The sequence below is a fragment of the Larus michahellis genome, chromosome 7 (assembly GCF_964199755.1).
Source record: "Larus michahellis chromosome 7, bLarMic1.1, whole genome shotgun sequence".
Lineage (NCBI taxonomy): Eukaryota > Metazoa > Chordata > Aves > Charadriiformes > Laridae > Larus > Larus michahellis.
The window spans coordinates 12,719,399-12,745,373 of record NC_133902.1 but is presented as its reverse complement, the minus strand read 5'-3'; the positions used below and the strand labels follow the sequence as shown (position 1 = coordinate 12,745,373).

Genomic DNA, 25,975 nt, shown 5'->3' with positions numbered 1-25,975 from the left:
CAACGAACGAGGAACCGACTCGTTCGGAAATGAAACCACCTGATGCAATAGGTTGGGAAATGCCACAGCAAATGTTTTCCTTGCGGCCGGACCCCACCCTGCAGGGCCAGATACTCTGAGACCCCTGCTAGATCCTGCCAGCCCCTGCCTGCCCCTGCCTGCCCCTGCCAGCCCCTGCCGGCGCTCCGCAAAGCCGTGCTGGAGGGACGCAGAGGGCTGCAGCCGCGGAGCCTGCCTCTAGCTAACGGGCAGCAGCAGAAGTATTTATAGGAAATAGGCAACGTATTTACAGCCCCGGGAAAGCTTCCAGCTCTGGCTATATTCATATTTAAGCGCTGCGCGGTCGCAGGGAGAGGTCGGAGCAAAGCGGGCAATGCCAGCTCGCAGCAATGCCGCCTCCTCCTCCGAGTGCTCCGGGAGGTTTTTCTGCTTGCTTTGGCATTGCAAGCCACTTCCCAGCTCTCCCGCTGCCCAACCCGGCCGCCGAGACCTCTGTCCACCTCCCTGTCTCCCGGAGAGCCGCTTGCCAGAAGTGCCAGGGGCTCCGATGAGCTGCGGGTTTGCAGCCTTACAAAGGGGCAGCCGGCTCATCTCCCTCCCACCAGACCCAGCGGGATCACGGTGCCCATTGCGGGCCAGGAGGAAAACAGCAGAGCAAACAAACTCATGTCCAAATGATGGATAAAAATGACCTTTTTAATTCACTGCTCAGCATCCCCCCACATACGGCAGGCGACCAGCACAGGGATGATACCCCCTGGCTGATTCCTGCTCCTATCTCCCCCAACAAGGACAGAGCTCACTCCCGGCATCCAAATCTCTGCCATTGGGAAGGTTTGGCCTTTAGAAATAATAAATACTGGTTTAATAAATACACAGGACTAAGCCTACAGATATTTAATAAATACATAGGGCCTAAGCCTGAAGGCAACAGAGGGCTGTCAGCACTGGAGCAGGATGGAGCTCCGTGTGCATCCCTCTGGGATCTCCCAGGACTTCAGAAAGGAGCGTCCAGCTTCATTAAAGCCACGACTGCGGTCCCCAAGCCCCGGCCCCTGGCAGCCCCCCCGGTGCCCAGGCCACCACGCACTGGTGGCTGCAACAGGAGCTCAGCACCCAGCGATGGGGCGTCCGTTCCTCGTGCAGAAGAGCAGGATGGGCCAGAGGAGGAACGAGGGATGTTCTCTGATGGATGTATAACTGGAAAATAAACCAGTCCCATTCTGGTATGTGAGCTCAAGCTTTCCTCCTGCTCTTTTAAAAGTACTGGCGGGCTGCGCTGCCCATGTTCGACACCTCTCCGGTGCCTGCGGATGCTCCCCACCGCAGGTGATGCTCCCCACCGCAGGTGATGCTCCCCACCGCAGGTGATGCTCCCCGCAAGGAGCTCCGTGACTTTGCCAGGTGGGAGCATCTGGCGTGCCGCCCGCTCGCTGGGTGTGGGAAGCGGCCGGGAGCACGCGGAGCCGGAGCAGGGATCTCCGCTGGGATGCAGGGCGGAGCCCGAGGTGGAAAAAAACCCAGCGAATAAAGGAAACTGTGTTTCATGTGTTATTGCTGCAGTGTCTGACGCTTACCAAGAGGGGAATGGCAGGCATGATTCCGTGTGAAAGGCTGCGAAACCCCTTCCTGAGATCTAAATATTAGTTTTTACTCATTTTCCTTGTTCAAAAACAAACACGCCCTTCGGCCTCCCCGGCCCATGAAGAAAGGGTTGCACTGTCCCACTCCTGCCAGCCCCGGCACTGCAGCTGGAGAGGAATGGAGAGCGTAAAACGCAGCTCCGTGTGTGGAAAACACGGCTGTGCCTCCTGGCAGGGTGGGGAACACAGATGAGAGGCACTTGGACATGGCACAGGCTGCGAGAGGTGGCTCCGTCGTGAGCCTCTCTGGCAGCAGGAGGAGATGCCCCCACGCTGGGAGTCACTGGTGGGCCATGGCTCACCCACGGGAGATCCCACGGGGACATGGACCGGGCTTGGGGGGGGTCACGGGGCTGCACCCACCAACATGCTCCCTGCCTCCTCCAGCCCCGTCAGCGGGATGATGCATCCTCCGCAGCAGGTTGCAGTTAGAACCATAGAATCACAGAATCACAGAATGGTTTGAGTTGGGAGGGACCTTAAAGACCACCCAGTGCCACCCCCTGCCCTGGGCAGGGACATCTCCCACCAGCCCAGGTTGCTCCAAGCCCCGTCCAACCTGGCCTTGAACCCCTCCAGGGATGGGGCAACCACAGCTTCTCTGGGCAACCTGGGCCAGGGGCTCACCACCCTCACAGCAAAGAGTTTCTTCCTCGGATCTCATCTAAATCTCCCCTCTTTCAGTTTAAAGCCATTCCCCTCATCCCATGGCTCCCCTCCCTGATCCAGAGTCCCTCCCCAGCTTTCCTGGAGCCCCTTTACGGACTGGAAGGGGCTGGAAGGTCTCCCTGGAGCCTTCTCTTCTCCAGGCTGAACCCCCCCAGCTCTCTCAGCCTGTCCTCACACCAGAGAGGCTCCAGCCCTCCCAGCATCTCCGGGGCCTCTTCTGGCCCCGCTCCAACAGCTCCGTGTCCTTCTGCTGTTGATACCCCAGAGCTGGAGGCAGCATTGCAGGGGGGTCTCACAGAGCGGAGCAGAGGGACAGAATCCCCCCCCTCGCCCTGCTGCCCACGCTGCTGGGGATGCAGCCCAGGCTGTGCGGGGTTTCTGAGCTGTGAGTGCACATTGCTGGATCACACTGAGCTTCTCATCCACCAACACCCCCAAGTCCTTCTCCTCAGGGCTGCTATCCATCCATTTGTGCTTGGGATTGCCCCAACTCAGGGGCAGGACCTTGCACTTGGCCTTGTTGAACCTCATGATGTTCACACAGGCCCACCTCTCCAGCCTGTCCAGGTCCCTCTGGGTGGCATCCCGTCCCTCCAGCGTGTCGACCGCACCACACAGCTTGGTGTCATTGGCAAACTTGCTGAGGGTGCACTCAATCCCAACATCCGTGTTGCGGACAAAGATGTTAAACAACACCAGTCCCCGTACCGACCCCTGAAGAACGCTACTTGTCACTGGTCTCCCTCCATTCGGGGGGATGCAGCGCATGTCCCCATGGCTCCCGGGGGCAGGAGAGCCCTGGACGCAGCCCTGCTGGCACACTGCAGCTGCAGGCAGCAGCACAGCCCCAACCCGGGGCAGGACAGGGTGGCCGAAGGGCTCTGCACCCTGAGGATGCCCCTGCCACAGTTAAATAGGGCAGAGGAAAGGGCAGCCCCAGTATTTCCATGTTGTTTCAGGAAATCAGAGGGTGTAACTCTGCTGTCAAAAGCAAATCACAGCATCTGTAGCATGGACGATGCTATCGCTGCCAACCACCTCCTGCCCGCCCGACGCTGGGCATGCATCGCTGGCAGAGGGGCACACGGGACGCCAAACCAACAATGGACCGGTGCCGAGAGACAAAACGTGTGCTCCTGGCCGTGTATCGACAGCCGAGCTGGAACTGAAGTGCAAGCAGGCACTTCTTCCCAAACCACCCGTCACCCCCATCTGTGATACAGCGCTCGTGCCGGCAAAGGAGCCACGTGCAGCAACTCAACTCCCGGAGACAGCAACAAGGGGTCCCGCTGGTGCAGCAAAGCCCTGAAGTTTATCAAGTACTTAAAATCAAACATAGAATCATAGAATGGTTTGGGTTGGAAGGGACCTTAAAGCCCATCCAGTGCCACCCCCTGCCCTGGGCAGGGACACCTCCCACCAGCCCAGGTTGCTCCAAGCCCCGTCCGACCTGGCCTTGAACCCCTCCAGGGATGGGGCAGCCACAGCTTCTCTGGGCAACATACCAGGCAACCGCTGGGCACCATCCTACTAAACACACCCGATTTCATTCTTTTTCAGCAATACAGCGGTTGTCAGACGCTGCCAGGCCAGCCCAGCACAGGGGACCATGGTCCTCACCTCGCCCAGGACATCATCCTGCACGGGATATGCTCTGCTGGAAGCGGACAGGGCTGGCCGGCGTGACGCGGGGACAAGGGCTCCCATGAAAGCTGGCAGGTGACAGCCAGCTTCTTGGACACAAAAGCCACGGGGACCAGACTTATTTGGGTGAAGGCAGATAGATGGCTGAGCGAGGCACCAGCCCGAGGACCGCAGGAGCCTCACCCAGTGCTCCTGCAGAGAAAAACCTCCGTGTTCCTATGTCATTCGGGGAATCAGGACATTTTTTTACATTATTGGGTAAATAAAGAAGATTGTGCTAGTTCTGAGCATTTCCACAACGTGCAAAAATCTCTTTTCCCTGCTGACGGGAAGAGAAGCTGGATAACTAGAAAGCAAATTGCTCCTGGAGGTAGTGAATGCAGCAGAAAGGCAGAAAGGGTTAAAATCATACAAGATGTAACAGGGACAGTCTGGATGATTGCCATTTCCACGCAATGGCCAATTAGAAGAATGAATTGGTTCAGATTTGACCTGAGATGAGTTTTTTCCCAGGTATGTCCCATTCCCAGCGAGCAGTGGTGCCGGTCCCTTGCTCACATGGGACCGCGGAGGCCAGCAGACAAGTGGCAGCAGGGACCCGAAATGGTTCCCGTGTGATAAAAACCCTTGGAGGGGGAGATTGCAGCCATGGCATGCCCCCAGATGGTATCCAAGTAGTAAGGGATTGAAGGAGAAGTCTAGAGGTGATACAGTTAATTACACCCCTCTCCCGTGGCAGAGAGGAGCAGACCCACTGGGATGTGCCCGCGTGCTCCTGCCCTGGCTTTGCACCGCAGACGAAATCCTAGCTAATTTTAAGGGGCTGAAAAGCACAGGTTTTATCAAACCAAGTGTCCTCTCCTTTTTGCTCCACTTTATTCATGTCCGTGCAGCAGACAAAGCTTCGCTTCCCTCCTAGTGCGCAGAAATCGCTGGACATTTTGGCTGAGCTCTTTCCTCACCACCCAGCAGCTTTAGCAAATACCTGATCACTTGTCTACCCACCAGACATTATTAATTTCAGCAGCTTTGCCCAACGCTGCCAGCCACAGGGAGCTCTTCTGCCAAACCATCCGTGCCGAGGCACAAATTCCGGGGGTTACGGAAAATACAGGCAGGGGTGAAAGACCTCATTCCCCTGGGAAAGCCATCTCGCAGAGGCTTGACGGCCGGTGTGAGGGCACTGGGAATAAGGCAAAGAAGAAAGAAGACCCAATCCGAGTGGAAAAAATGCAGGACATGGTTCCCAGCTCAGTGCTCACAGCAGTGGGACTCTTCAAATTTGTACATCTCAGCTAAAAAAATAATAAAACTGGAATGCAGAAGCAGAGAGCAGCCCTATTTCTAGCTGCGACTCCTCCCTGTGTGCTTGGCCTCCCAGACGACTCAGAAACTCAAGGCACTTCTTTCCGAGCTATAAAAAGAGCTGGAGCGGGACTGCAATAGTTGGGAAGACAAACAAGAGGGGAGCGTGTCCTCCCGTGGAGGCCAAGAGCATCTCACCAGGAGATGAGCGAAGCCAGGAGATGGTCTTGCCCAACCCAGCTCCTCAGCTAATGTCACCTTTTGGGGCGCCCACAAGGAGGGATGGCTGTGGGGCACGGCAAACTCCAGGTCGGATCCCACTCACCGCAACGTTAGCTGTATCGTGTCCCAAGTCATCCCACCACCTCTCCCCACTCCTGCGTGAGGGGAGGAGGTGAAGGTCCAGCTTCGTGCGTGCTGTGCGTGACCCTCCCCACCCATCACCCCAACACAAGCCTGGGTCCCCGCAGCCATGAGACGGTCTGTGTTTGGGGGAAGGCACAGGTACATCCGACAACATCTGCAGCAGGTACCACGCGAGCAGAGACAGGGCATGAAGTGTCCCCTGGGACCACTGGGAGGAACGAGCCACACCAAAATGCAGCTCCCCGTGCCCCAGGCTGGCTGCTGAAGGGGTTAACAGCCTCACCTGACACCCGCTCCACAGATCCCAGCAGGACAGTGCGGACTGTGCAAATTCCAGGTAACAGAATGAGTCCATAAAATTCAGCAAACTCAGAAACACCCACCTTTGCACTCTCCAGACAAGTATTTACCTCCACAGAAGCAGCCAAACCTTGATGACTCTGTCAGAACATTTCATTCCCATTTGTGCAGCACACAAAACCATTCTGGCTGGGAAAACACAAGGTCTCCACCAGGTCACAGACTGGGAATAGCTCCACCAGAAGAGATGTCTTCTTCAATGACTTAATTGACTTATTAAATGTGGAAGAAGTCATCTCTTCTGGTGGAGCCATTCCTAGTCTACATTGACTTCTTCAACACAGAAGTGGTGAAAGTCTTCCATCTTCTGCTGCCTTCACTTCAGTGTTGCCTTACAACCTTGCAAAGTCTTCACACACCACTAATTAGTGGGGTGGGACTTTCATTGTGAGCAGTTCTGAGGGCTGTAGAGCTGGACTCGGTGGCCCGCAAGGAGCAACCTGAAGTCGGCATGCTTGCTGCATGCAGTAACTGTGGCTCAGGGGGAAAGGGACAACCACGACGCCCATGGACCAGCAAGGGCGAGGGCCTGCACCAGTGTGACCTGCTGCCAAGCCCACTGAGATGTAGAAGTGCTGATCAGCGCTCAATCCAGTGGATCGCAGAGATTGCATTTAGTCCCCGCCTGGATGAACAGTGACCTTCACCAGCAGCAGGTTGGGGACCTGAGGGTCACATTTTGCTTGTGCAGGAGATACAAATTGCTCTTTGCAACTGTACCCAGAGCCCTCCTGCACCCAGACACCTGATCCTGAAGGAACGCTGCCTGGTGGGAGCTGTATCTCAGGACACATCACCAAGTTGGTGAGGTCCACTGTTAAGCACTTATGCCATCACCTCTTTTCTGGGGCTCTCAGGAGGAGGAGAAGGGACAATTCCCAGGTGTTCCCGATGTTGATGCAAGGCCAGGCTGGATGGGGCTTTGAGCAGCCTGGTCTGGTGGGAGGTGTCCCTGCCCAGGGCAGGGGGGTTGGAACTAGATGATCTTTAAGGTCCCTTCCAACCTAAACCATTCTGTGATTCTATGATTCTATGTTCTGGCACAAGCACCTTGCAACACCATTTGCGCCTAAGAAACCCTGCATTCTTGTCCGCTTCCATGTGAACACAATGACTGGAAAATACTATTTTCCAGCCAGCATTTGCTAATTAAAATAAAAAGCAATGCCATGCACTCTCTAGGGAGCACCGAGCTGCTTGCACGGAATAGAAGCGACAAATGGTAACAACAAACAGCAAGTCTCCAGCCTGGCCCTCGTGAGAGAAGCCTGTTCTCCCAAAGGGACCCTTTCTTTGCTGCAACTTGCCCCTTTTCTGCATGGTAAATATTTAACGTGCCCTCTTTGAGGGCTCATCTCCGGCAGCACAGTGGGGCTGGCCGAGGGGCTGCACCATCCCATGCAGGAATTGGGTCACTTGGCAAAGCGCTGCATGTGGGGATGGTCTGGGTGGTACGACTGGACCCCAGGAGACCCCCAGGGAATAGAAACCCAGACGCCAACAGCCTTCGATGCAGCATTTGGGGCAGCAGGACCGAAAACCCACCCAGGAAGGGCACAGGCTGATGCTGTTAAATTGGGATTTATTGCAATCACATCAAGCTGGCTACCAGTCAGCCTAGGTAAAAATAGCATGTGAAATTATGAAAGTCCTGGAATAAAGTAACCACAGCTTCAGCCATCTGATCTGCAAGCATGCCTAGCAGAGTTTTGTTCGTTTTCTCAACGGCCAAGAAACAAAGAATCTTGTCCACCTCAGGACTCAAAGGATGGCAGATCTGGGCAACTCAAGTCAACCTCACAACTTGAGTTTCATGACAAAGCCATAAAAAAGCCTGGGAAAATCACTATAAGCTGTATAAAGCTGAACGAGCTCTGGAGATACCTCATTTCTCAGTAAAACAGCTTTTGCAGCCACCGTGCTTTTGCATTGGTGGGAACAAAGAATGCGACGGTGTCTGCTTGCCTGAGCACCAAACCAGCACGGCCAGGCAGGACAAGAAGGAATCAGCAAGCATGTGCCAAGCCCCGTGGGAGAGCGCAGGTTCCAAGACACAGCTGATGGGCATACCCACCTCAAAGCCTGTGGTGGGGACTGGGACCACCTGGGAGCACCTCTGTGCTGGACTGAAGATGTTGTCGGAAGCCATGGCCAGGGCCATACCCTGCTGCATCCCGTTCTTGCGGTACACCGCCACCACGACCACAACCAACCTACACCACACGCTCTCCCATCGGCATGAGACTTGTCAAGCTGCCAAGGTGACCCACCAAAGAAGGGACCAAAATCCTGCAGTTACAAAAGGAAGCTCTGTGTGCTAGGACAGTTTTAAACAGAATGAGGGTGGGGTCAGGCTGGACATAAGGAAGAAATGTTATACCATGAGGGTGGTGGGACCCTGGCCCAGGTTGCCTGAGAAGCTGTGGCTGCCCCATCCCTGGAGGGGTTCAAGGCCAGGTTGGACGGGGCTTGGAGCAACCTGGGCTGGTGGGAGGTGTCCCTGCCCAGGGCAGGGGGTGGCACTGGGTGATCTCTGAAGCTCCATTCCAACCCAAACCACTCTGTGAGTCCATGATAAAATATTAAATGTCTATATATGCCTCTGACAAAGTAAGTTCACCTTTTGCATGTAGACCAGGGATCATTTACCTTCCACCGTGATTAGCCCGGAACAACACACAATGTATAATTAGTCCAGCCGTGGGCTGGGACTTGCGCATCCGGGCTAAAATACCGGCTGCGCTGCTGGTTTCTGCTGTCACCCGGGGAACAGTCTGTCCCCAGGAAGTTTTCTTATTTGGTGACTGTGCGAAATAAATCAGCCAAGCTGGTGGCAGAGATTAGGGCCAGGATCCGGCCCTTCCTCCAGCTCTCCTGCTGCTGCGTGACCGTCTGGTTGCTGGCCCTACATCCCCCACCACCACTGGTGTGGGTCAGCCTCAGGGGAGAGCGGAGAGGGACCAAATCTCGTTAGGACAGAGGGGTTTTAAGTCGATTCTCCGCACCCCATGCCAGTAGTGAGCCACGGGGCTGCCAGCAAAGCCTCTTCTGCCTGCACCAGAGTGTCTCTGGGGCAGTCCTCACCAGCTTTCCCAGCATTGCTCGCTGTGTGCCGAGTATGTTTTTTTTTAAACGTAATTATCAATATTCTTAATGAAAAATAATTTTTTAGTATATAAGAACTTTTTTTAAAAAATTCAAGTGTCAGGCTCGCGCAAGAACAAGCCTGCAAAGACGTGGCAACCTCTGGCTCTACCCACTGCCCCTGTTCTTGCCTGCTTGGAGTTAGGAATACATCCGGTTTTCTGGTTCAGAAATACACGTGTCCGAGGACCCGGGCGTCTGTCGAGCTCAGGATCCGTCCAAAGGCTGGGGCAGTCGTTTCAGCCCACCAGCCAGAAAAGCGAGTGAGTTACACAGCCGGAGGTGGGTGATGGGCTGAGCACGGCCACGGCATTTGGGTGCTGGGGCTCATGCTGGGACGGTGCCGGAGCAGGCGGTGCTCAGCCTGTTCCCTCATTGCACCCATGGGACGACGCACTGGGAGCTGCAACAGGCACCTTCTCCCCATCCTTGGTTTCTCAGTCTTCAGCCAAAATTGCCCCTCCTGCAGCTTCAGAGGCTTTTTCCCTGGGAAGAGCAAGCTGGGATGAGCCACCCTGCGTACAGGCACCCGCATCCTACCTGCCCTTCCCTGGGCTCAAGGGTCGCTGCTGGTGCTGGCGAAGGGGATCGCACTCAGTTCAAAGTCCTCTGATGGGGAATGGGGAATTTGGTAAAAATAATCCACCTGGCTGGCTGCTTCTCCCCAGCTTTGCAGGAGGATGGAGTTAAACAGGCTGAAGTTCAGAGGGCAAAAGCCCCCATGCTCCTCAGTGCAGGACACTCTCGGCCGGGAGCCCTCTCCTAACTGCAGAGCCACCGAATTACAACCGCCCCGGCCCTCATCGTTCCTGCTGATCTGTATTTCAAAGATCAGATTTTAAAGAGCCTCCTGTAACCATCAGGGCAGCACATGCTGAGTGAGGGCAAATGGTTTTTGGGGCAGCAACATCCCCCACCCCTTGTCATCCCTGCTCAGCCTCCGGCGGGATTTGGGGCAAGGTCCCCCCTTGTCACTTGATGGTCCAAAAACATCACGTCCGTGTTCATCGCAGCCCCCTGGACTCGGTGGCAGATGGCCCCCACTTCCATCACCAAACCTATTTATCCTCCTGAGCATCGGCCACTTCTGAAGACCATCAACACAGGAAAAAACTCCATTATTTCTGCATATATTTAAAAAAAAGCCCCAACCCCCTCCATCCCAGGTTGCACTAAAGAGAAAAGCAGCCCCTAATCTGGTAAAAGACAAACTATTTTCTTTCCCTGGGGATGGAAATAAGTTCCTAAGACGGACTTGCTGAAAAGAGATGAGATGACTCATTTCTTTGCTGCTGTAGCTGTATTCAATCCCAAGCACCTCTAATTCCGATTAAAAGACAGGAGACTGAAAGCATGGGGGTTCACACCGCACAAAGCACAAGGGCTCATTTTCCTGGAGATGAAAGAGCCATGAATTAATCCCCTGTATCACCTACTCCCCCAGGATGGGCTCAGCTGCCTTCAGCCCTCGCTCCCCGCAGCCAGGAGCTATTTTTTCCTGTTCTTGCTAGTGTCAATATGTTTCTTTAAATATCTTTTCAGAGAGGCTATATATATAGCCCCACTCTGGTGCTTTGAAAGGAGCCTCATTTCCTGTGTAAGAACTGAAGTTCTTGGCAAAGCTGCCGGCGGCTGCAGCATCCGAACCACAAAAATTGTTTTTTTTTCAGTAGTAAAATGGTATTTCCTCCGCGACTGTGAGTTGTACTGAGCCGGGTCTGGTCTGAAACTGACAGGGCTGCTGTGGACGGGAGATACAGTGCCATATTCCCAATTATGTAAATGATGGGGGAAAGGGATTAATTGCATTAATAGCAGTGGTCGGGCTGCAACAGTGCCCAGAGTGGCACAGCCCATCACAAGGACTGAAGCACGCACAGAGCTGCTTTCAACCCGCATTTGGCTGTGAAATGTTCTGGTTCTGACATCAAAAGGATTTACTCACCAACACCGGGGGAGAAAAGAAAAAAAAAAAGCCCATTTCGTTTGACATCACTTTGTGCCCAATACGTTTCCTCCTTCTTCCACATGGTCTCTGCACGCCAGGTTTTTGAGAGGGCTCCTACAGCAGCAGAGCAGGAAAGAAAACAGCTTTCCGGCCCCTCCAAGACGGTGGTGGGATGGTTCATGGATGCTGGGGACCTTAAAAACCTTTCTGAGGAGACGTGGCATTGGCTGCGTTCAGCACGTTGCACTTCCCTGCCAGGAAGCCTCCAGCCGCAGGGTTTGACGCCCCTCTGCACCCCGTCGGGGACCTCTTATGATAGGAGCAATGATGCAGACAGCTCAGCAATCACCTTCTGCCACAAATATGTCTTTCCAGGGTAATTTCTGAGTCATAAAATTGCTTTTATTGCTGGTCCTAAGGATGCAGCGTGTAAACATGCAAGAGAAGGTGGTGGCCGTGGGCAACCCAGGCGGTCCACATTTCTCTTTGCTGCTCGGTGACTTCCTCAGGAAAAAACTGCAGTCAGAGAAGATAAAGTGCAAGGTTTTTAGATTTTCTGGAGGAATTTTAAAGAAGTGTCTTCTCCCAACATTCACCACTATCAGAACTATCACCCTTGGGGCAAGTACGCAGGGACCCTGATGGGCGCGTAACCTTGGTACAAGGCAGCACCTCATCTCCTGGCCCAACGCCCCAGCAGGCACGAGCTCTGGGGGACAAGCACAAAACTTCTGTCCCCCTCTGCAACCTCAGACACCGTCTCCACCAGTGCCACATGGATGTCCTCACTGCCGGGACCCAGCATCGCCTCTGGACCGGGCAGCCCATGCTCAGGATGAAGCATGGCCAAGGCAGCCGAGCAACACTCAGGACAGGGGGAAATATAGGAGAATTATGTTATCATCTTTGCAGCCCAGAACACAACACGCAATCACAATATACCGCTTTCCTTCCACCCAGAAGCCACGGGGACAGGAACAAGGACCGGAGCTCAGTGCACGTCCTGCTGGGACTCCAAGGACACTTTCCCCATCTTCACTTTCTGAGCACATTTGTCCTTCTCTAGTGTTTGGTTTCTCGAAAGGGGGAAGTGGCCTGTGCAGGAGCAGCTGAACAGAATCACACGGGCTCAGGAAGACCCTCCCACGCCTTCAGCTTTCCACGGGCCAGCTGTGGTGCTTGGGGATGCCATGCACCACCTCTGTGAGTCTGGAATTCTGCCTGCACTGATGCCTAGCAGCGCCTGGCCTCGCTGGCCACGTCCCTGCTGGAAATGAAGGGAAATTCCCCATGGCAGTCTGAAACACGAGTGAAGAAGCAGCCAGCCTGATGTCTCACCCCAGTGTGCATCCTTCATGCTCCACAAAAGTGGTGTCCTTCTGACTCCGTTTTCACCCTCAAGATCTTGGTTCATCCAAGCCCTGAACATCTTGTCTTCACTGAACCAGCCAAGCGAGTCGGTGTAGAACGAGATTCGCTCCTTGGCACCATCGTGGCACAATGATGCCCGCTGAGGACCACTGCGTTGAGGAGAAGGGGAGGGAGACCCAAGGAGGGAAGACACCAATGCACCGACACAAATGAGGTCTTCAGACCTTCCCTGCAGAGCTCTGACACCAGAACATGCTCCTCAGTACAACCAGGAGAACTTGCAGGGGATGCAAACGTCAGACTCAGGTACCATGTGAAACAAACATTTATCTCAACATATGGCAGAATTTTCACTCTTGGTGGTTTTTCTCCTCCCTTGGTGACCTTCGTTTTGCCCAACGATTTATTCTACCGAGGTTGAGGCAATGAGCAGTGGTGAATCACAGCAAGCGAAACACCAGCGAAAGGGAGACAGTTGTCACAGCACCCACCCCCTCCACAGCAGTGATGCACCCCATACAGCCGTGCATCTGCAGGGCAGCAGAACTGCAGGATTTGGTGTCCCTGTTGCTCAACTTCCTGTGAAAACCATCAGCGTTGATGGCAAAAGAAAAGGGGAGCTCTTGGGCGTGGGTCCAAACCAGATGGCCCGATCTCTGCGGTTCTCACCGAGCTGCTCTCGCCCAGCAGGCAGCAAGGACATGCGCAGCAACACAATGGCAGGGACACCGTGTTTTGGCATGTCCTCGTGTTTCTCACATTTGCATCACCAGGAAAACCGAGACACTTGACCAATCATGGAAGAAGAAAAGAGGCCACCGGGAAATTTATTCCCATTTGTCGCCAAGCCAACATATGGACGTTGTCAGGGCAGAGCTGTTGTGCAATGTGATGACCACCACAAAAGCATCCCACCACCACAGTTTCCCACCACCATGCGAGTGTCCCACTACCATAACGTCCCACCACCATCACCAGACCTTCACAGAGTGCTCTTATTTTTCCAAGATGAGTCTCAAACCACATAAATCAGGTGGTTCCAAACCCAAGCAGGTGTTATTCAGGCTCACCAAATGCCCACTTTGACACACTTTCTACCCATTTGGGCTCTTTTAGCCCAGAATAGTCTTTCTGGTGAATGTGCTGCTGTCACAAGACAGGCAGGTTTGGAGGCAAGGAGGGAATGAGCCTGTAAGTGCAGAAACACAGGTAAAAATCTTCATTTTAAAGGCCATTTAACAAATTAAACTTTTCTTAAGAAGAGTCACTTTCAAAAAAAAAGAAAAACCAAACCCAAACCCACAAAGCCCACAAAGTTTCTATAAAAAACCTCAGAAATAAGAAGTTTGACAAAAACTGTTCATGACCAATGTGTGGAAGATCTGAGGGGTGTCTGGCAAGTTCCCTAAACTGGAGAGAAAGAGAATTATGCAAAAAAAAAAAAAAGGGGGGATTTTAAAAAAAAAAAGAAAGGAAATTGCACAGAGCTGAACACACAGAAGAATGAAAAGCCAAGCAGGGACTGAACTCCTAAAAACACATGCTGTGTTATTTGTCTGCAAATCGGACGAGGAAGATTAAATCCTGCTCATACAGACGCGGTGGCAGCACGAGGGCTGGCGGAGCCAGGTGCCGCTTGTGCCGCTCCTGAAGCCGAGCCTGGCTGCCCTTCCTGAGGGAGCGGCAGCTCTCGGGGAGCACGTGGGAGCTTCGGGGACCCCGTGGGGTCGTTTGCTGGCACACAGGACCAGGCAGGCAATATGCAAACTAGTCCCAGTTCCACTTCTAGTGCTATAAATAATGAATTTTTAAGGTAACTTGAGCGAGGAAGGTAAGAAGACTCCCTGTGCATAATCTCACACCCAACCTTAACTCTTCATGTTTCTCTTTCTAGAAAAAAGAAGCCCTCAGAACTGGTCCTTGGTCTTTATTTTCATCGCCCACATGCCGTTCCCCTCCTGGTCTCATCCAGGTCCTGCTCCCAGAGCAGCTGATCCCGCCGGCCACCACTTCTCCTGCCTCAGTTTCCCTTGGCAGGTCAGGACGGCACTGCTTGGCCTTCCCTTTCCATCCCTGTCCCCAGCTCCTCTTCCCTTCCCCATGGCTTGTCCGGGCATCTCCCCAGCTGCTTCCAAGCACGTCCTTTCCTCAGTTCACCAGCTTTTTACCCCACAGCACCCCTGCTGCCCTCCCCAGCTCTGCTGCCACCTTCCCCTCTGCGCAGGACATCGAGCTGTCACTGAAACACAGGTGAAGGGCGGAAAGGCCCCATCCGCACACTGGATGCTGCTGGGGAGCAAATGGTGTCCGCTTTTCACCGCGTTGGTGCCTCTTCCCAAAATCCTCCCACAGGGACAGTCCCGTGCCCTGCTTGGTGTCCCTGAGCGCACGGGAGGTCTCTGGGGGAGCACCCGAGGGGGTGACCGTCCCCGTGTCCCCTCCAGCCCACACGGCAGAGGCTGCCCTGTCCTGAGGGCGCCTCTGAGGAGAGGGTGCAAGATGGTGCCCGTGGCAGAGGGCCCTGGCTGGGGCTCGGAGGCCGTACCACGCCAGCAACCCAAGCCGGCGCGTAAGTGGTCCCAGTGGGGCTAGGTTTGTCCCCGGCCTGCAGCCAAGGCCAGGGCTGAGGGCCCAGCTGGAATGGCAGGCTGAGGGCCCAGGCCCCCGGGTGCCATCACACCACGCTGTCCCCAGGGCCCCGGGTGCCACCACGCCCCGCTGTCCCCAGGGGACACCCACCAGGCTCCTCCATCAGGCTTGGCCACAGCTGGGGCCCAGGCCCGAGGGGTCCCACCATGGCGACCCCCGCCCGCGGGGCGGAGCTACGCCGGGGGGCGGAGCCAGCCCCGCCCCGCCCCCTTACCCCCCCCGGCGGGGCAGCCCCGCCCACTGGAGCCCGCCCAGCTCACCTGGGCCGGCCGCCCCCACTCACGTAAGCCCCGCCCAAGCTGGCCAGCCCTGCCCGGCTGAACCAACTCCCGCTACACGCCGGGCCCCTCCCCGACAAGCCCCTCCCCCCGATGGGCCCCGCCCCACCCGGCGGCATCACCTGCCGGTCCCGCCCCGTACCTGGGCACGCTCGAAGCTCTCCCGCTCCGCCTCCGGGCCGCCGCCGCCCGCCCGCCGACTGAGCACCTTGGGCAGCGGGTTGGACACCTGCTTCATGGAGCTGCTCACGCGGTCCATGGCCTCGACGCTCCCGCCGCCGCCCCGGCCCCGCCGCGCCCTCGCCACCGCTCCTCTCCGGCGCCGCCGCTGGCCGGACCCCGCGCCATTGGCCCGCCCGTCCGCCACTCACGCGCGGGCACGCCCCACCGGCACGGCCTCCCCCCCGGCGGCTCCGCCCGCCGTCCCCGCCCCCTCGCTCTCGTTGGCCGCCCGCGCTGCCACTCGGGAGGAGCCCCCGGGAAGGCCGGCCCCCCGCCAAGCTCACTGGTCTGTCGGGCCGTCACTCTACGCCAGCTCCCGCCCACCCGCGGGAGTCCCGCCCTCTGCCCCGCCTTTGGGTCCCGCCCTCCTTAGCTCCGCCCACCTCGGCGCTCTGGTCACGCCTCCCTGCCGTCGCGCTCTGCTGATTGGTCGCCGCGCCTGCCGTTCACAGCCGGCCGCCCCGCCCCGCGCCGCGCCCGTGTGCCGCGGGGCGCCCCCTGGCGGGGATGGGCGGGGCCGCTGGGGGCCGGGGCTGCAGCGGGGGCTCGGGGTGGGCGGCGAGACCCGCGCCGGCCACGGGGCTGAGCGACCCCCCCGGTGCTCGGGTGACCCGGTGCCGAAGGGTGCTCCGCGCCGGCCCGGGCGGACAGGCCCGGGGGGTCCCGCAGGCCTGGGCGTGCGGCCCGCGCGGCTCCCGCGGCGCTGAGGCCCTGTCCCGGCCCCGCGGCTCGGCCCAAACCATACACAGGGCAGCAGGGAGGCATGCGGCCCTGCCGGCTGCGGGTCTCCGTCCCCTCCCCTCCCCTCCAGCCTCCGCCCCAGGGCCGCTGCGCGGCGGCTGGGCCGAGCTCCGCTCCCGTATCCTGCTGAGCAGCGTTTGTCAGGCTTCGCTCGGATCATGGGATGGATTCGGGGCTTCCCAGCTCTGCTTGGAGCCAGGGGAGAAGGTGCCAGCGTGGAGAGGGCGACGGTGGCCTGTGGGGAGGCTGTGTGTGCTGTGTCCTTTGTGTCATCCAGGCGGGTGAGGAGCTGTGGAGAGGTGGCTGAGAGAGCTGAGGAGGCAGCCGCAGGCACGAGCGGCCGAGCAGAGCAAGGAGGATAGGTCATTTCTCTGGTAGCATCCGCAGAGGGGCAAAAAAATGGTTACAGATGTCTGAAAAACAAGGAAAAAGAAGTGGGAGAAGGTTTTCACGTCCCCTGAACAGCTGGCGGATTGATGGCTGAGATGCTGTTTTGCATAACCTGATCCGGGCTCATGTCACTGGTCCCTTCACTTGTCAGAGACTTTGCCCTCCCTCAACCGGCACGTTGCTGGACTGCGACCGGCTCCTGTGGATTTGACCAGGAATCCCATCCCACTCTGGCGGTGAATTTCATACTGGGTCCTTTGACAGAACTTGAACGTTTCTGCAAAATTCAGACACATAAGTATTTTTGCAAAGAGACTGAAATCTCACTAAGACTGCTGCCCTGGTGAGTCCCCAGCGATGCCAAAGGGGGCTGTGCTGGGTCGTGCTAGCTGGGTTCCTGGATCCTTAAAACCAAGTCACACAAAATCTGTGTCTTTGCTTCAGGTGGGGAGTAGCTGTGCAAAACCATCCTGTCTGCCACTGCTAGGGGTGATGGCGCAATCTGGGAACAACTCTTTAGGATGTGGGATGTCAGGAGATCTTGTGCAAGCAATTCTGCCTGCATAACTCACTTTTGTGGCTTATTTTTCAGCTGAAACAATTGCCACACAGGCACTCTCCTGTCACGGCCTGGTGGGATGTGTGAACAGGCTGTTTGTGTGATAGTCCTTACCCGTCTCGCTGCCTTGGATATCAGATTCACAGCTGCTGGGAAATGGCCTACACCGTGTGCAGCAAGGCCATCTCCTCCCACCCCAGCTTGTCTCGACTCCCTGTCTGCCTTCTCTCTAATGTACTTTCTGGAAACCTGCCTCCTTCCTTGGGGCTGGTCCCAGAGGAGGCGTAATGGGTTTAATTCAGCCACTATTGCAACGAGGTGATTAATAATTGAAGAAATGAAGTAATTGCCAAATAGAGATGGAAGAAAGAAAGAACAGAGGAGGGCATTCGACAAAGGACAGCAAGGTCCTTGTGACCTGCCTACCTCTCCCACCCCTCCGCCTGGCTAAAAGCATCCTGCTCCTGCATGACCTCTCCAGCGTGCAGGCCTGGGGCTGGCAGGGCTGACCCCAAGGTGAGGGACCACGGGGCTTGTATTATCTGCTGCCTCTTACTGAAGAGCGGAGTTACATCCTATTCTCCCACGGATAGGGCTGAGTGCCCATTTTGGGACTTGGGCTGGACAACTGGGAGACTCCTGCCTGGGCGGGAGCAGAGGAGAGCGCTGGATGCGGGCCAGAACAGGCTGTTTCTGCCAGCTGCTCCTGTCTCCTCCAAGACAGGGGGTGTAACAGGGTGGAACGAGGATCATGGCCATGGGCAGGTAGTCAGACCACCCTGGGCTGGCCCAATGTGCCCAGGGGCTCTGCTGGATTGTGCTGTGGGGCTCTGGCCCAGGATCGGCTGATCTGCAGGGATTTGGGAGGCTCCTTCTGGTGGGACCATGTGCTTAATTTTCTGGCTGCTCTGTAGGGTCTGGGGGGGCTGCTTTCTGGTGGGAGAGGGTGCCTTGCTTTTAGGCAGGTTGAGAGATGCTCTGGAAGTGGGGAACGCACACTGTGTGGGGTCTGTTCCTCTGCCTAAGGTTCCATGGGGAGATGATGGGGAAGGGCTGGTGTGCAGGGCAGAGGAAAGGTGGGTTAGGCACCCCTTCTCTCACCCAGCAGGTCCTTTTCAGAAGCCATGGCTGGGTTTCATCTGCTTGATTGTTCTGTGCTCCTCTCACTTCTGTCCAAGAGGCTGGACTGCAGCCTGGAGGCAAAGGGTGATGGGAGAGCCTGTCATAGGGGTGTCTGGCCTGTACAGAGACAGAAACTGCCTTCTCCAGTGCCACTCACCCCAGTGCAGCCACTTTCTGTGATGGGAGACCTTGGGCTTGGGCTGTGGAGCACGGTCACCCTACTTGCTTTCAGTAGCTACCTGGGTTGTCTGCACCCCAGTATCTTCTGCAGGATGGAGACCACAGGGCTGGCGTCCGCTGGGACATGGAGAGACAGTGGTGTGTCCCCTCTCTTCTTCCCTTCGGGCAGCCTAGTGCTCCGCAGGATGTGACACCCATCAAGCGCTGTCTCAGGCTGGGCAGGGAGGACTGGAGCTGGTCCTTCCCCCTGTTGTGGGGCTCCATAGGGCAGCCTCCCTTTGCTACTCACATGCTCCAAGGCTCCTGCCCCTGATAGCCCTGCTCCCTCTCTGCCAGGACATTTCTTCTCTTGGTCTCAACCCAAAGGACCTGCAAGCAAAGGGGAAGAAGAAGTGTCAGGAGAGGGGCCAGAGGGGCTGCAGGGGCTGTGGGCTCTGACTGGCGCTGAGGGATGCTCTTTTCCCAGGGGCTGGGAGCTAGAGACTCCCTCTCCAACTCCCCTCCCCAGCCAGACCCGGGAGAGTCCCGGGGGCTACTGCAACACTCCTCACCCTCCCATGGCCTGGCCCAGGCTCAGGGAGAGCACAAATACCCCTTGTTTCAGCGAGAAAATAGAGGCACAGAGAGCGCCACAGTCCTTCTCTGTTATCCAGCTGGCTGCACCAGAGCAGGCGGGCACAGGGCTCTCTGCAAAGATCCCGCACTCTTCCCTGCCGGAGGTGAGCTCCCAAATAGACCCCCTTCAGTCGCCCCTTTAGGCACCCCAAGGCACAATCTCATGAGCTGTCCCTGGAGGGCACATCTTCTGGAAAGCCACGCAGCGGGAGGGCAGTGGCCGTGACAAGTCTTCCACCAATGCAATCCTGTCAACCTGGTGACAGGGCTATTTGCTCAGACCCTGGGACAAAAACATCTTAGGAGCCAAAATGGGGCCCTCACCTCTGTCCTTGACAAGATCTCCTGCTTGCCCAGTTTTTATGAGGAAGGATGTAACCACCTGGTGTGTTCTTTGCAATAAAGCTTCAGCAACTGCCTGCACTTGACCAAGAATCCAAAAACAAAGCTGAGCATGGTTTCCAGCTGGATCTACAGGAGAGGACCCTAACCCAACCTTGGGGCTGGGTTCTGCCGGGGGGCTGCCTAGGTGAGAAACTTGCTCCGGAGCAAGGCCTGGAGGTGGGAAGTGTTTGCCATCTGCTGGAGAGCTTCCCCATTGCAGGGGCAGCAGGTCCAGCTGGAGCATTGCACCGAGCCCAACACGCGACCCTGGGGGTGACCACCTCGCGCTGGCTGCTTGTGGCAGGAGCAGGTGGTGGGAAAGGCTGGCCTCCCCCAAGGTTGCACATGGCAAGCTTGCTTTGCCTCTGTGTTATGAGACAGCCTTTGGCTGCCAGAACGTGATCACCGAGGAAAGGTTTTCTGTGTATGACCTGGCGTGTGTAGGAGAAGAGCATGGGTAGGGAATGAGGCAGGAAGGCACGGGCTGTAGACGTGGAGATGCAGTCTATGCCTGTCTTCCCTTTATGATATGAGCATAACCCAACGTTCACTAAGTGCTCTTGTGGAGCATTGTCTTTGTTTTCTAGAGTCCTGAAATCCTGCGGTCTGGCTTGCAGGCGTCACACGTACCTCCAGCTGAAGACAACAGGAGGCAGACTTTGCAAGTACAAAGTACCGCGTAATGCCAAGTGCTCAGAAATGTCAGGTCCTGGGTGTCTCAAACCCAACAACCAACTGTTTTTCTCTTAGTTTCTCTGAACCTCAGCTGCCGTAGCTAACACAGCCGCGCAGTGCTAGAGCTGCTGGGCAAACCCTGCTCGGCTCCAGGCAGGCTGGTGCTCGGTGCTGAGGGCATCTTCAGGGAAACAAAGGTATATATGCGAGGCTGTAATTTTGCAAAGGCAGCCAGCATCTGTCCTTGGAAGTGCTGCCACATTTCTGTGAGGGCCACATCCTGACACGGCAGCTGGCCACCTCCCGCTCTTCAGGCTCTTGGTCCAAAAAGTCCCACCTAAACATGAGGAGGAACTTCTTTACTTTGAGGGTGGCAGAGCCCTGGCACAGGCTGCCCAGAGAGGTGGTGGAGTCTCCATCTCTGGAGACATTCCAAACCCACCTGGACGCGATCCTGTGCCACCTGCTCTGGGTGACCCTGCTCTGGCAGGGGGTTGGAGGAGATGATCTCCAGAGGTCCCTTCCAACCCTATGATTCTATGATTCTATGAAAAGTGAGGCTTTTCCAGGCACCCCAAATTTGTCTTGGAAAATTGCACAAACTGCAGCAATATATTTCTGCCTTGCTGTGTGCTTAGAAACTGCTGGTGTCTTTCTGCTGACATTTACCAAAAATATTCATCTGGAGGCATGTCCTGATATATAAATTTCAGTCCAGGGATTTCAATGCAGTTTCACAAGCTGCTCTATAGATCTTACAGTCCTGCAGGGCCAGTTGTCCTGGGGACTCAAATATGAACAGTCCCAGAGGATGTAGGTGAAGGGTCCATCTGCCCCAGCCTTAATACCTTCAGACGTAGCCTCAGCAGACCCCTTGAAGAGAAAGGCAAATACTTGTGCTGCCTCCCTCGAGTGCACTCCCAGCCTCCAATCATTCTCATTTCACAAATCTTCTCAAGCTTATTGCTTTGAAATCCAAGCCCTGACTCAGACACATGGAAATTTCCTTGCGATCACCATGTCCCTTGGCAAGGAGCTCCTCATATGAAGAGCTGCTTCCTTCTGTTCATTTTGAACCTAGCTCTTGCCAGCTCCATTTGATGGTCCATGGTTCTTGCTCTGGGAGAGACAGTGAATAATCGCTATTTGTTTCTCTTTCTAGGCCACTCATCATTTTTCAGACTTCAATTATTTCCCCCCTGGCAAGGTTCCCTTTCCCATGCTGGAAAGTCTCGATCCCTCTGGAAAATACCTATTCTCCTCTGAGATCTTGCTTGACATTCTCGGAGCCCCACCACCCTGCGGTCGGTGGCTGCCTCCAGTCATTCTGTTTCCAGTTGATTTGCTCCCAGTTAAAACCAGAGTCTCCCACATTAGCCATCTGGCAGCTCCCAGGGGCACTGTGATACTGTGATCCCCCAGACGTGACTCCAACCTAAGAGTCGGTGTGGTGGAGCAGGCTGCCTTCAGGGCTAAGAAAAGACTTCCTCCTGCATCCCAAATCTGTTCTGGTGATGGATCCAAAGATACCATGTGTGGTTTCTATTGAAAGCTGAAACACGCCATAAGGCAGAGGTTTTACAGATTCCATAAATAGCTACTATTTAGGATATATGATATGGAGGAGGTTTTAGAAATCAAAATATTTAGAGATTTGCATTATTTGTCTTGGCAGGAAGGAGCAGCCAAGACTGAAATACAAAATCTTCCTTCAAGGAGGGAACAGAGTTGAGGAAAACAGTGAATAGGGGGAATAACAGAGGTGTCAAAACCTCCAAGAATTCCTTTTGCGATGAATGGAAGCAGGAAACACAGCCTGGTATATCTGAAAGGAGAGAGAATTCATTGAAAATGTCTAGGTACATTTATATTCCTGATAGAAAATATTGATTTTTCAGACTGAATCTTGACATTTCCATCAAGACCATATTTTAATATTGCAAGAACATCCAGAATATTCAGCTAAAAGCAGCTTCAAGGTGGGCTGTGTTGGTGTGAGCTGCATCAGTGAGGACGTCTCCAGCTCATTCCCCAGCCTGTTCTCCTCCTCTCAGTTTTATTCTAGTCCCTGTGCGGAGATGTGTAACAGGAACGTTAAGATTGGTCTGAACGGGAATGTGTACAAATGTTGGGTCTGAATGCGCTGGTAGAAATGGCAGAAGCAGGGGAATGAAAGCGCTAGATGTTGGTGGCGCCTAGGTTAGCAGGTCATCATGGTCCTCTCGTCTCATCTCAATCTGATCTCAGTCGCATCCCTCCATGTGGTTTCCCAGTCTGCCGCTTGGTTGGATCTGTCTCCAAGCCTGTTTCTCGCACCCCCAGCCTCAATCTGCCATCTGTTGCCTCAGGCAGGGGTGTCAGTCTTGGTCTGTTGTCTTGGGCACATCAAACTGTCATGTCTCTTCTCTCAGGCAGCATGTCCGTGGCCAGCCCCGTGGGGACAGGGGCATGCAAGAGGTCCTGCATGGTCCCGGCAGCTCCTGCCCATACACCCTGCTCCCTGCCCAGGAGCCCAGCTTCGCCTACAACTTCCCCAGCACCCCTGAGCAGCAACTGGGGAAAAAGGGTGCCAAGAGCTCCCGGAGGTGGGGGAAGTGTGGGTGCAGGGTGAGGCGAGTTGCTTGTGGGTAGGCTGGAGGTGCAGCAATGGCTGAAATGGGCGTGGGGATGGAGGGGAGCTGCTACGTCTCTGCCCCAGACATCCTGGGAGCACGGATAGACCCACATCACAGGAAGAGTTGGGACGGGAGGGCAGAGGGAGTGCAGACATGCTGTGGATTTGGGATCATGGCTCGGCACACTCCTTCCAGGCTGGGCCTGCTGATGCTGGTGCTAACATCTCATGCCAAGTGTGCTGCAGCCTGGCTGGCCCCTTCCTGGGAGCTCCTCGGGACAGCCACTGTCCCCAGGCCCCCTGCTAGATTAAGGTCGGTGCTTCAGGCAAGATGAGCAACTCCTGATGGCTCAAGGGATGGACCAGCAGCAGGGTGACATCTTCCTAGTCCCGCTCTGTTCTGTGTGGTGTAGGGGCGAGTGGATCCATCCCAGGCCATTGGTGGTGGGACCTCATGCCCCTGGAGGTGCGAGGTTTCATCCTAGTGTCTGAATGGGCTCTGGAGCACAGGACAAGGGGGATTATAGAGCAGGCAGGATCCCAGGTGAATCCAGAGTTCCTCCGTTGCTCAGAGTGGGGTATACTGTGAGTCCTCTGCCACAGGCAAGTAAAACCTCAGCCTTGATTTGAGATGTCTTGATTCCCTCTCGCTTGGGGAGTTTAATCCCTCTGTATGATCTGGGGTGGCAGCGCTGCCATCAATGGGGAGAGAGAGGTGCAGGGAAGCGAATGGCTGTGTCGGGGCCTTCACTGCTTCAAAGGCAAAGCTGGAGACTGAGCTATGACGGCAGCCGAGGAACCGTGGGCTGCATGGGGGCTGCCTTCTTGCTATGTGATGGAGATGCCTGTCCCTGCTAGGTTCCAAAAGCCCCACTGGCAGCAGGTGCCCTGGGGTCCCAAGGGCTCTGTGGGTGATTCCCCCAGCTGCCCACTCTCCAGGATTGTGCAGCTCCCTGCCTCCGCAGCAGCAAAGCACCCACATGTGCTCTCACCCTGGCTCAGTTTTGCTCCTGCTTGGTAACAGAGTGTTTTGGTGAAACAAAAGGCTCTGTGTAAAACAAGTCCTGCAATGCCACCTAGCCCACGCTTTCTAACAAGTCTGGCTCAGTTTTTCAAAGACTTCAGCCTACTGAGACGTGGTGATGGTGTACATCATGCCCTGGCACACTCGGGAGCCCCAGGCCTGGAATCACCTCTCCTTCAGTCGGAGCAGGGAATCTCCTCATTTCATAGAATCATAGAATCATGGAACCATAGGGTTGGAAGGGACCTCTGGAGATCATCTACTCCAATCCCCCTGCCAGAGCAGGGTCACCCAGAGCAGGTGGCACAGGAACGCCTCCAGGTGGGTTTGGAATGTCTCCAGAGATGGAGACTCCACCACCTCTCTGGGCAGCCTGTGCCAGGGCTCTGCCACCCTCACAGCAAAGACGTTCCTCCTCATGTTTAGGTGGAACTTCCTATGCTCAAGTTTGTGCCCATTACCTCTTGTCCTGTCCCTGGGCACCACTGAGAAGAGCCTGGCCCCACCCTCCTGACACCCACCCTTTCAGTATTTATAAGTGTTGATAAGACCCCCCCTCAGCCGTCTTTTTTCCAGACTGAAGAGACCCAAATCCCTCAGCCTTTCTCCATAAGAGAGGTGTTCCAGTCCCCTCATCACCTTGGTAGCCCTTTGCTGTCCCCTCCTCAGCAGTTCCCTGTCCCTCTTGAATCGGGGAGCCCAGAACTGGACCCAGCACTCCAGGTGCGGCCTCCCCAGGGCAGGGCAGAGCAGAGGGGGAGGATGACCTCCCTCGACCTGCTGGCCACACTCTTCTTGATGCAAGAAGTTCCCTTCTAGTTCCTCCTCTGGGTTCCTACAAGGCCACCGCTTTGGGCACTGGTTTCTCTTTTGTATTCTTCCTCCATGGAGGAGCTAGATCCCTTTCTTCACTGGACCATCATGAACGGCAGCCTGCCCATGTGGCTTTCCCACTGTGGCTGTGGTTGTCCGGCACCCGGACACGTTCATGAGCACCATGAATACCTTGCTCTTCCCCCGCTCTCCTGAGGCTTCACACACAAGCCTTTGCCTGGAAGTCAGCAGAGCCCTTCTGTAGGGATGCAGCATTTCCAACAGGAACTGGAGTCACTGCCAGCACGGCGATACCATTCCTGTCCCAAACAACATGAGCTAAACCAGCAAATCTCTTCTGTGTGTGTCTGTGGCTGCTGGGACGATGACAAAGCAGTGTCAGGAGGGTGTTGATTCTATGCTGCTGGAACCAAATAATTATCTAAGGCAAGTCTGCTGTTCCAACACGGTCATGAACTTCTAAAGCTCTTTGTAAGCATTGCTGGCCAATTCTCGTGTCCATGGCTATTTTATCTGTCACTGGTATTAGTGAAACTGCAACGTAGCGACAGAACCAGTTTCCTAACGACTCACTGCAAGTGATGGTCAAGGACAGAAGGGGAGCCCAGACCTGGAGTGGCACCACGCTTGGTGTACCCTCTGCTCTGCATGCTTAGATACTGGTGGCCTTCTGGGTCCCATGGAAAAAGCCCCCATCTGATTGGGGCAGTGCTGCAGCGGGGCAGGGCTCGGATGCCGTGCGCCTTGCCGGCCCGCTGAGGGGGGAGGGCTGCCTGGCTCACGGACCCTCCCTGCTCCAGTGGCTGTGGGAGAAGTGAATTGTCCCCAGTTTGTCTGCGATGCAGATATTTTAGGAAACATGAGTGTGTGGCAGCCACGGTCGTTCTCCAAGCCATTTGCCATCATGTGACTTCTAGGCAAGAGGTCCATCTAATGATCTTCTGAATCGTTACTTCTAGGTTCTCTAAAGAGCCTTCAGTCAGGGGAAAGGAAGAGAGAGGTCATATCCTGTTGTCTTGTTATTTCATGGTATCCCATCATTATATAATATGCCGCATCAGGGCACTGTTGTCATCAGGGCTCTGGGCACTTCCCTCCACAGGACTGCGCGGCACCCTTGACACAGCACTTCTTCCATTGTGTCATGGCTTTCAGCAATGTTTCCGGCGTGTTTCCGTCCTCGCTCACTGTCTCCCTCTATAAAGCGGGCTGAACCCAGGGATCCCGCATCAGGCACA

At 55.6% G+C, this 25,975-nt stretch overlaps 1 protein-coding gene across 2 annotated transcripts in view; it reads right to left on the bottom strand.

Moving 5' to 3' along the window:
* HIP1 (huntingtin interacting protein 1) overlaps positions 1-15,700 on the bottom strand; it is a 50,602-nt gene extending 34,902 nt beyond the window's left edge. Inside the window, exon 1 of one of the 2 annotated variants that reach the window (XM_074595872.1) lies at positions 15,520-15,700. In XM_074595872.1, the coding sequence (XP_074451973.1) occupies positions 15,520-15,636 (117 nt within the window). In that variant the 5' untranslated portion in view covers positions 15,637-15,700. The remainder of the gene's footprint in view (positions 1-15,519) is intronic. The other variant, XM_074595871.1, reaches the window with a different exon arrangement.
* Between the last annotated feature and the right edge of the window lie 10,275 nt (positions 15,701-25,975).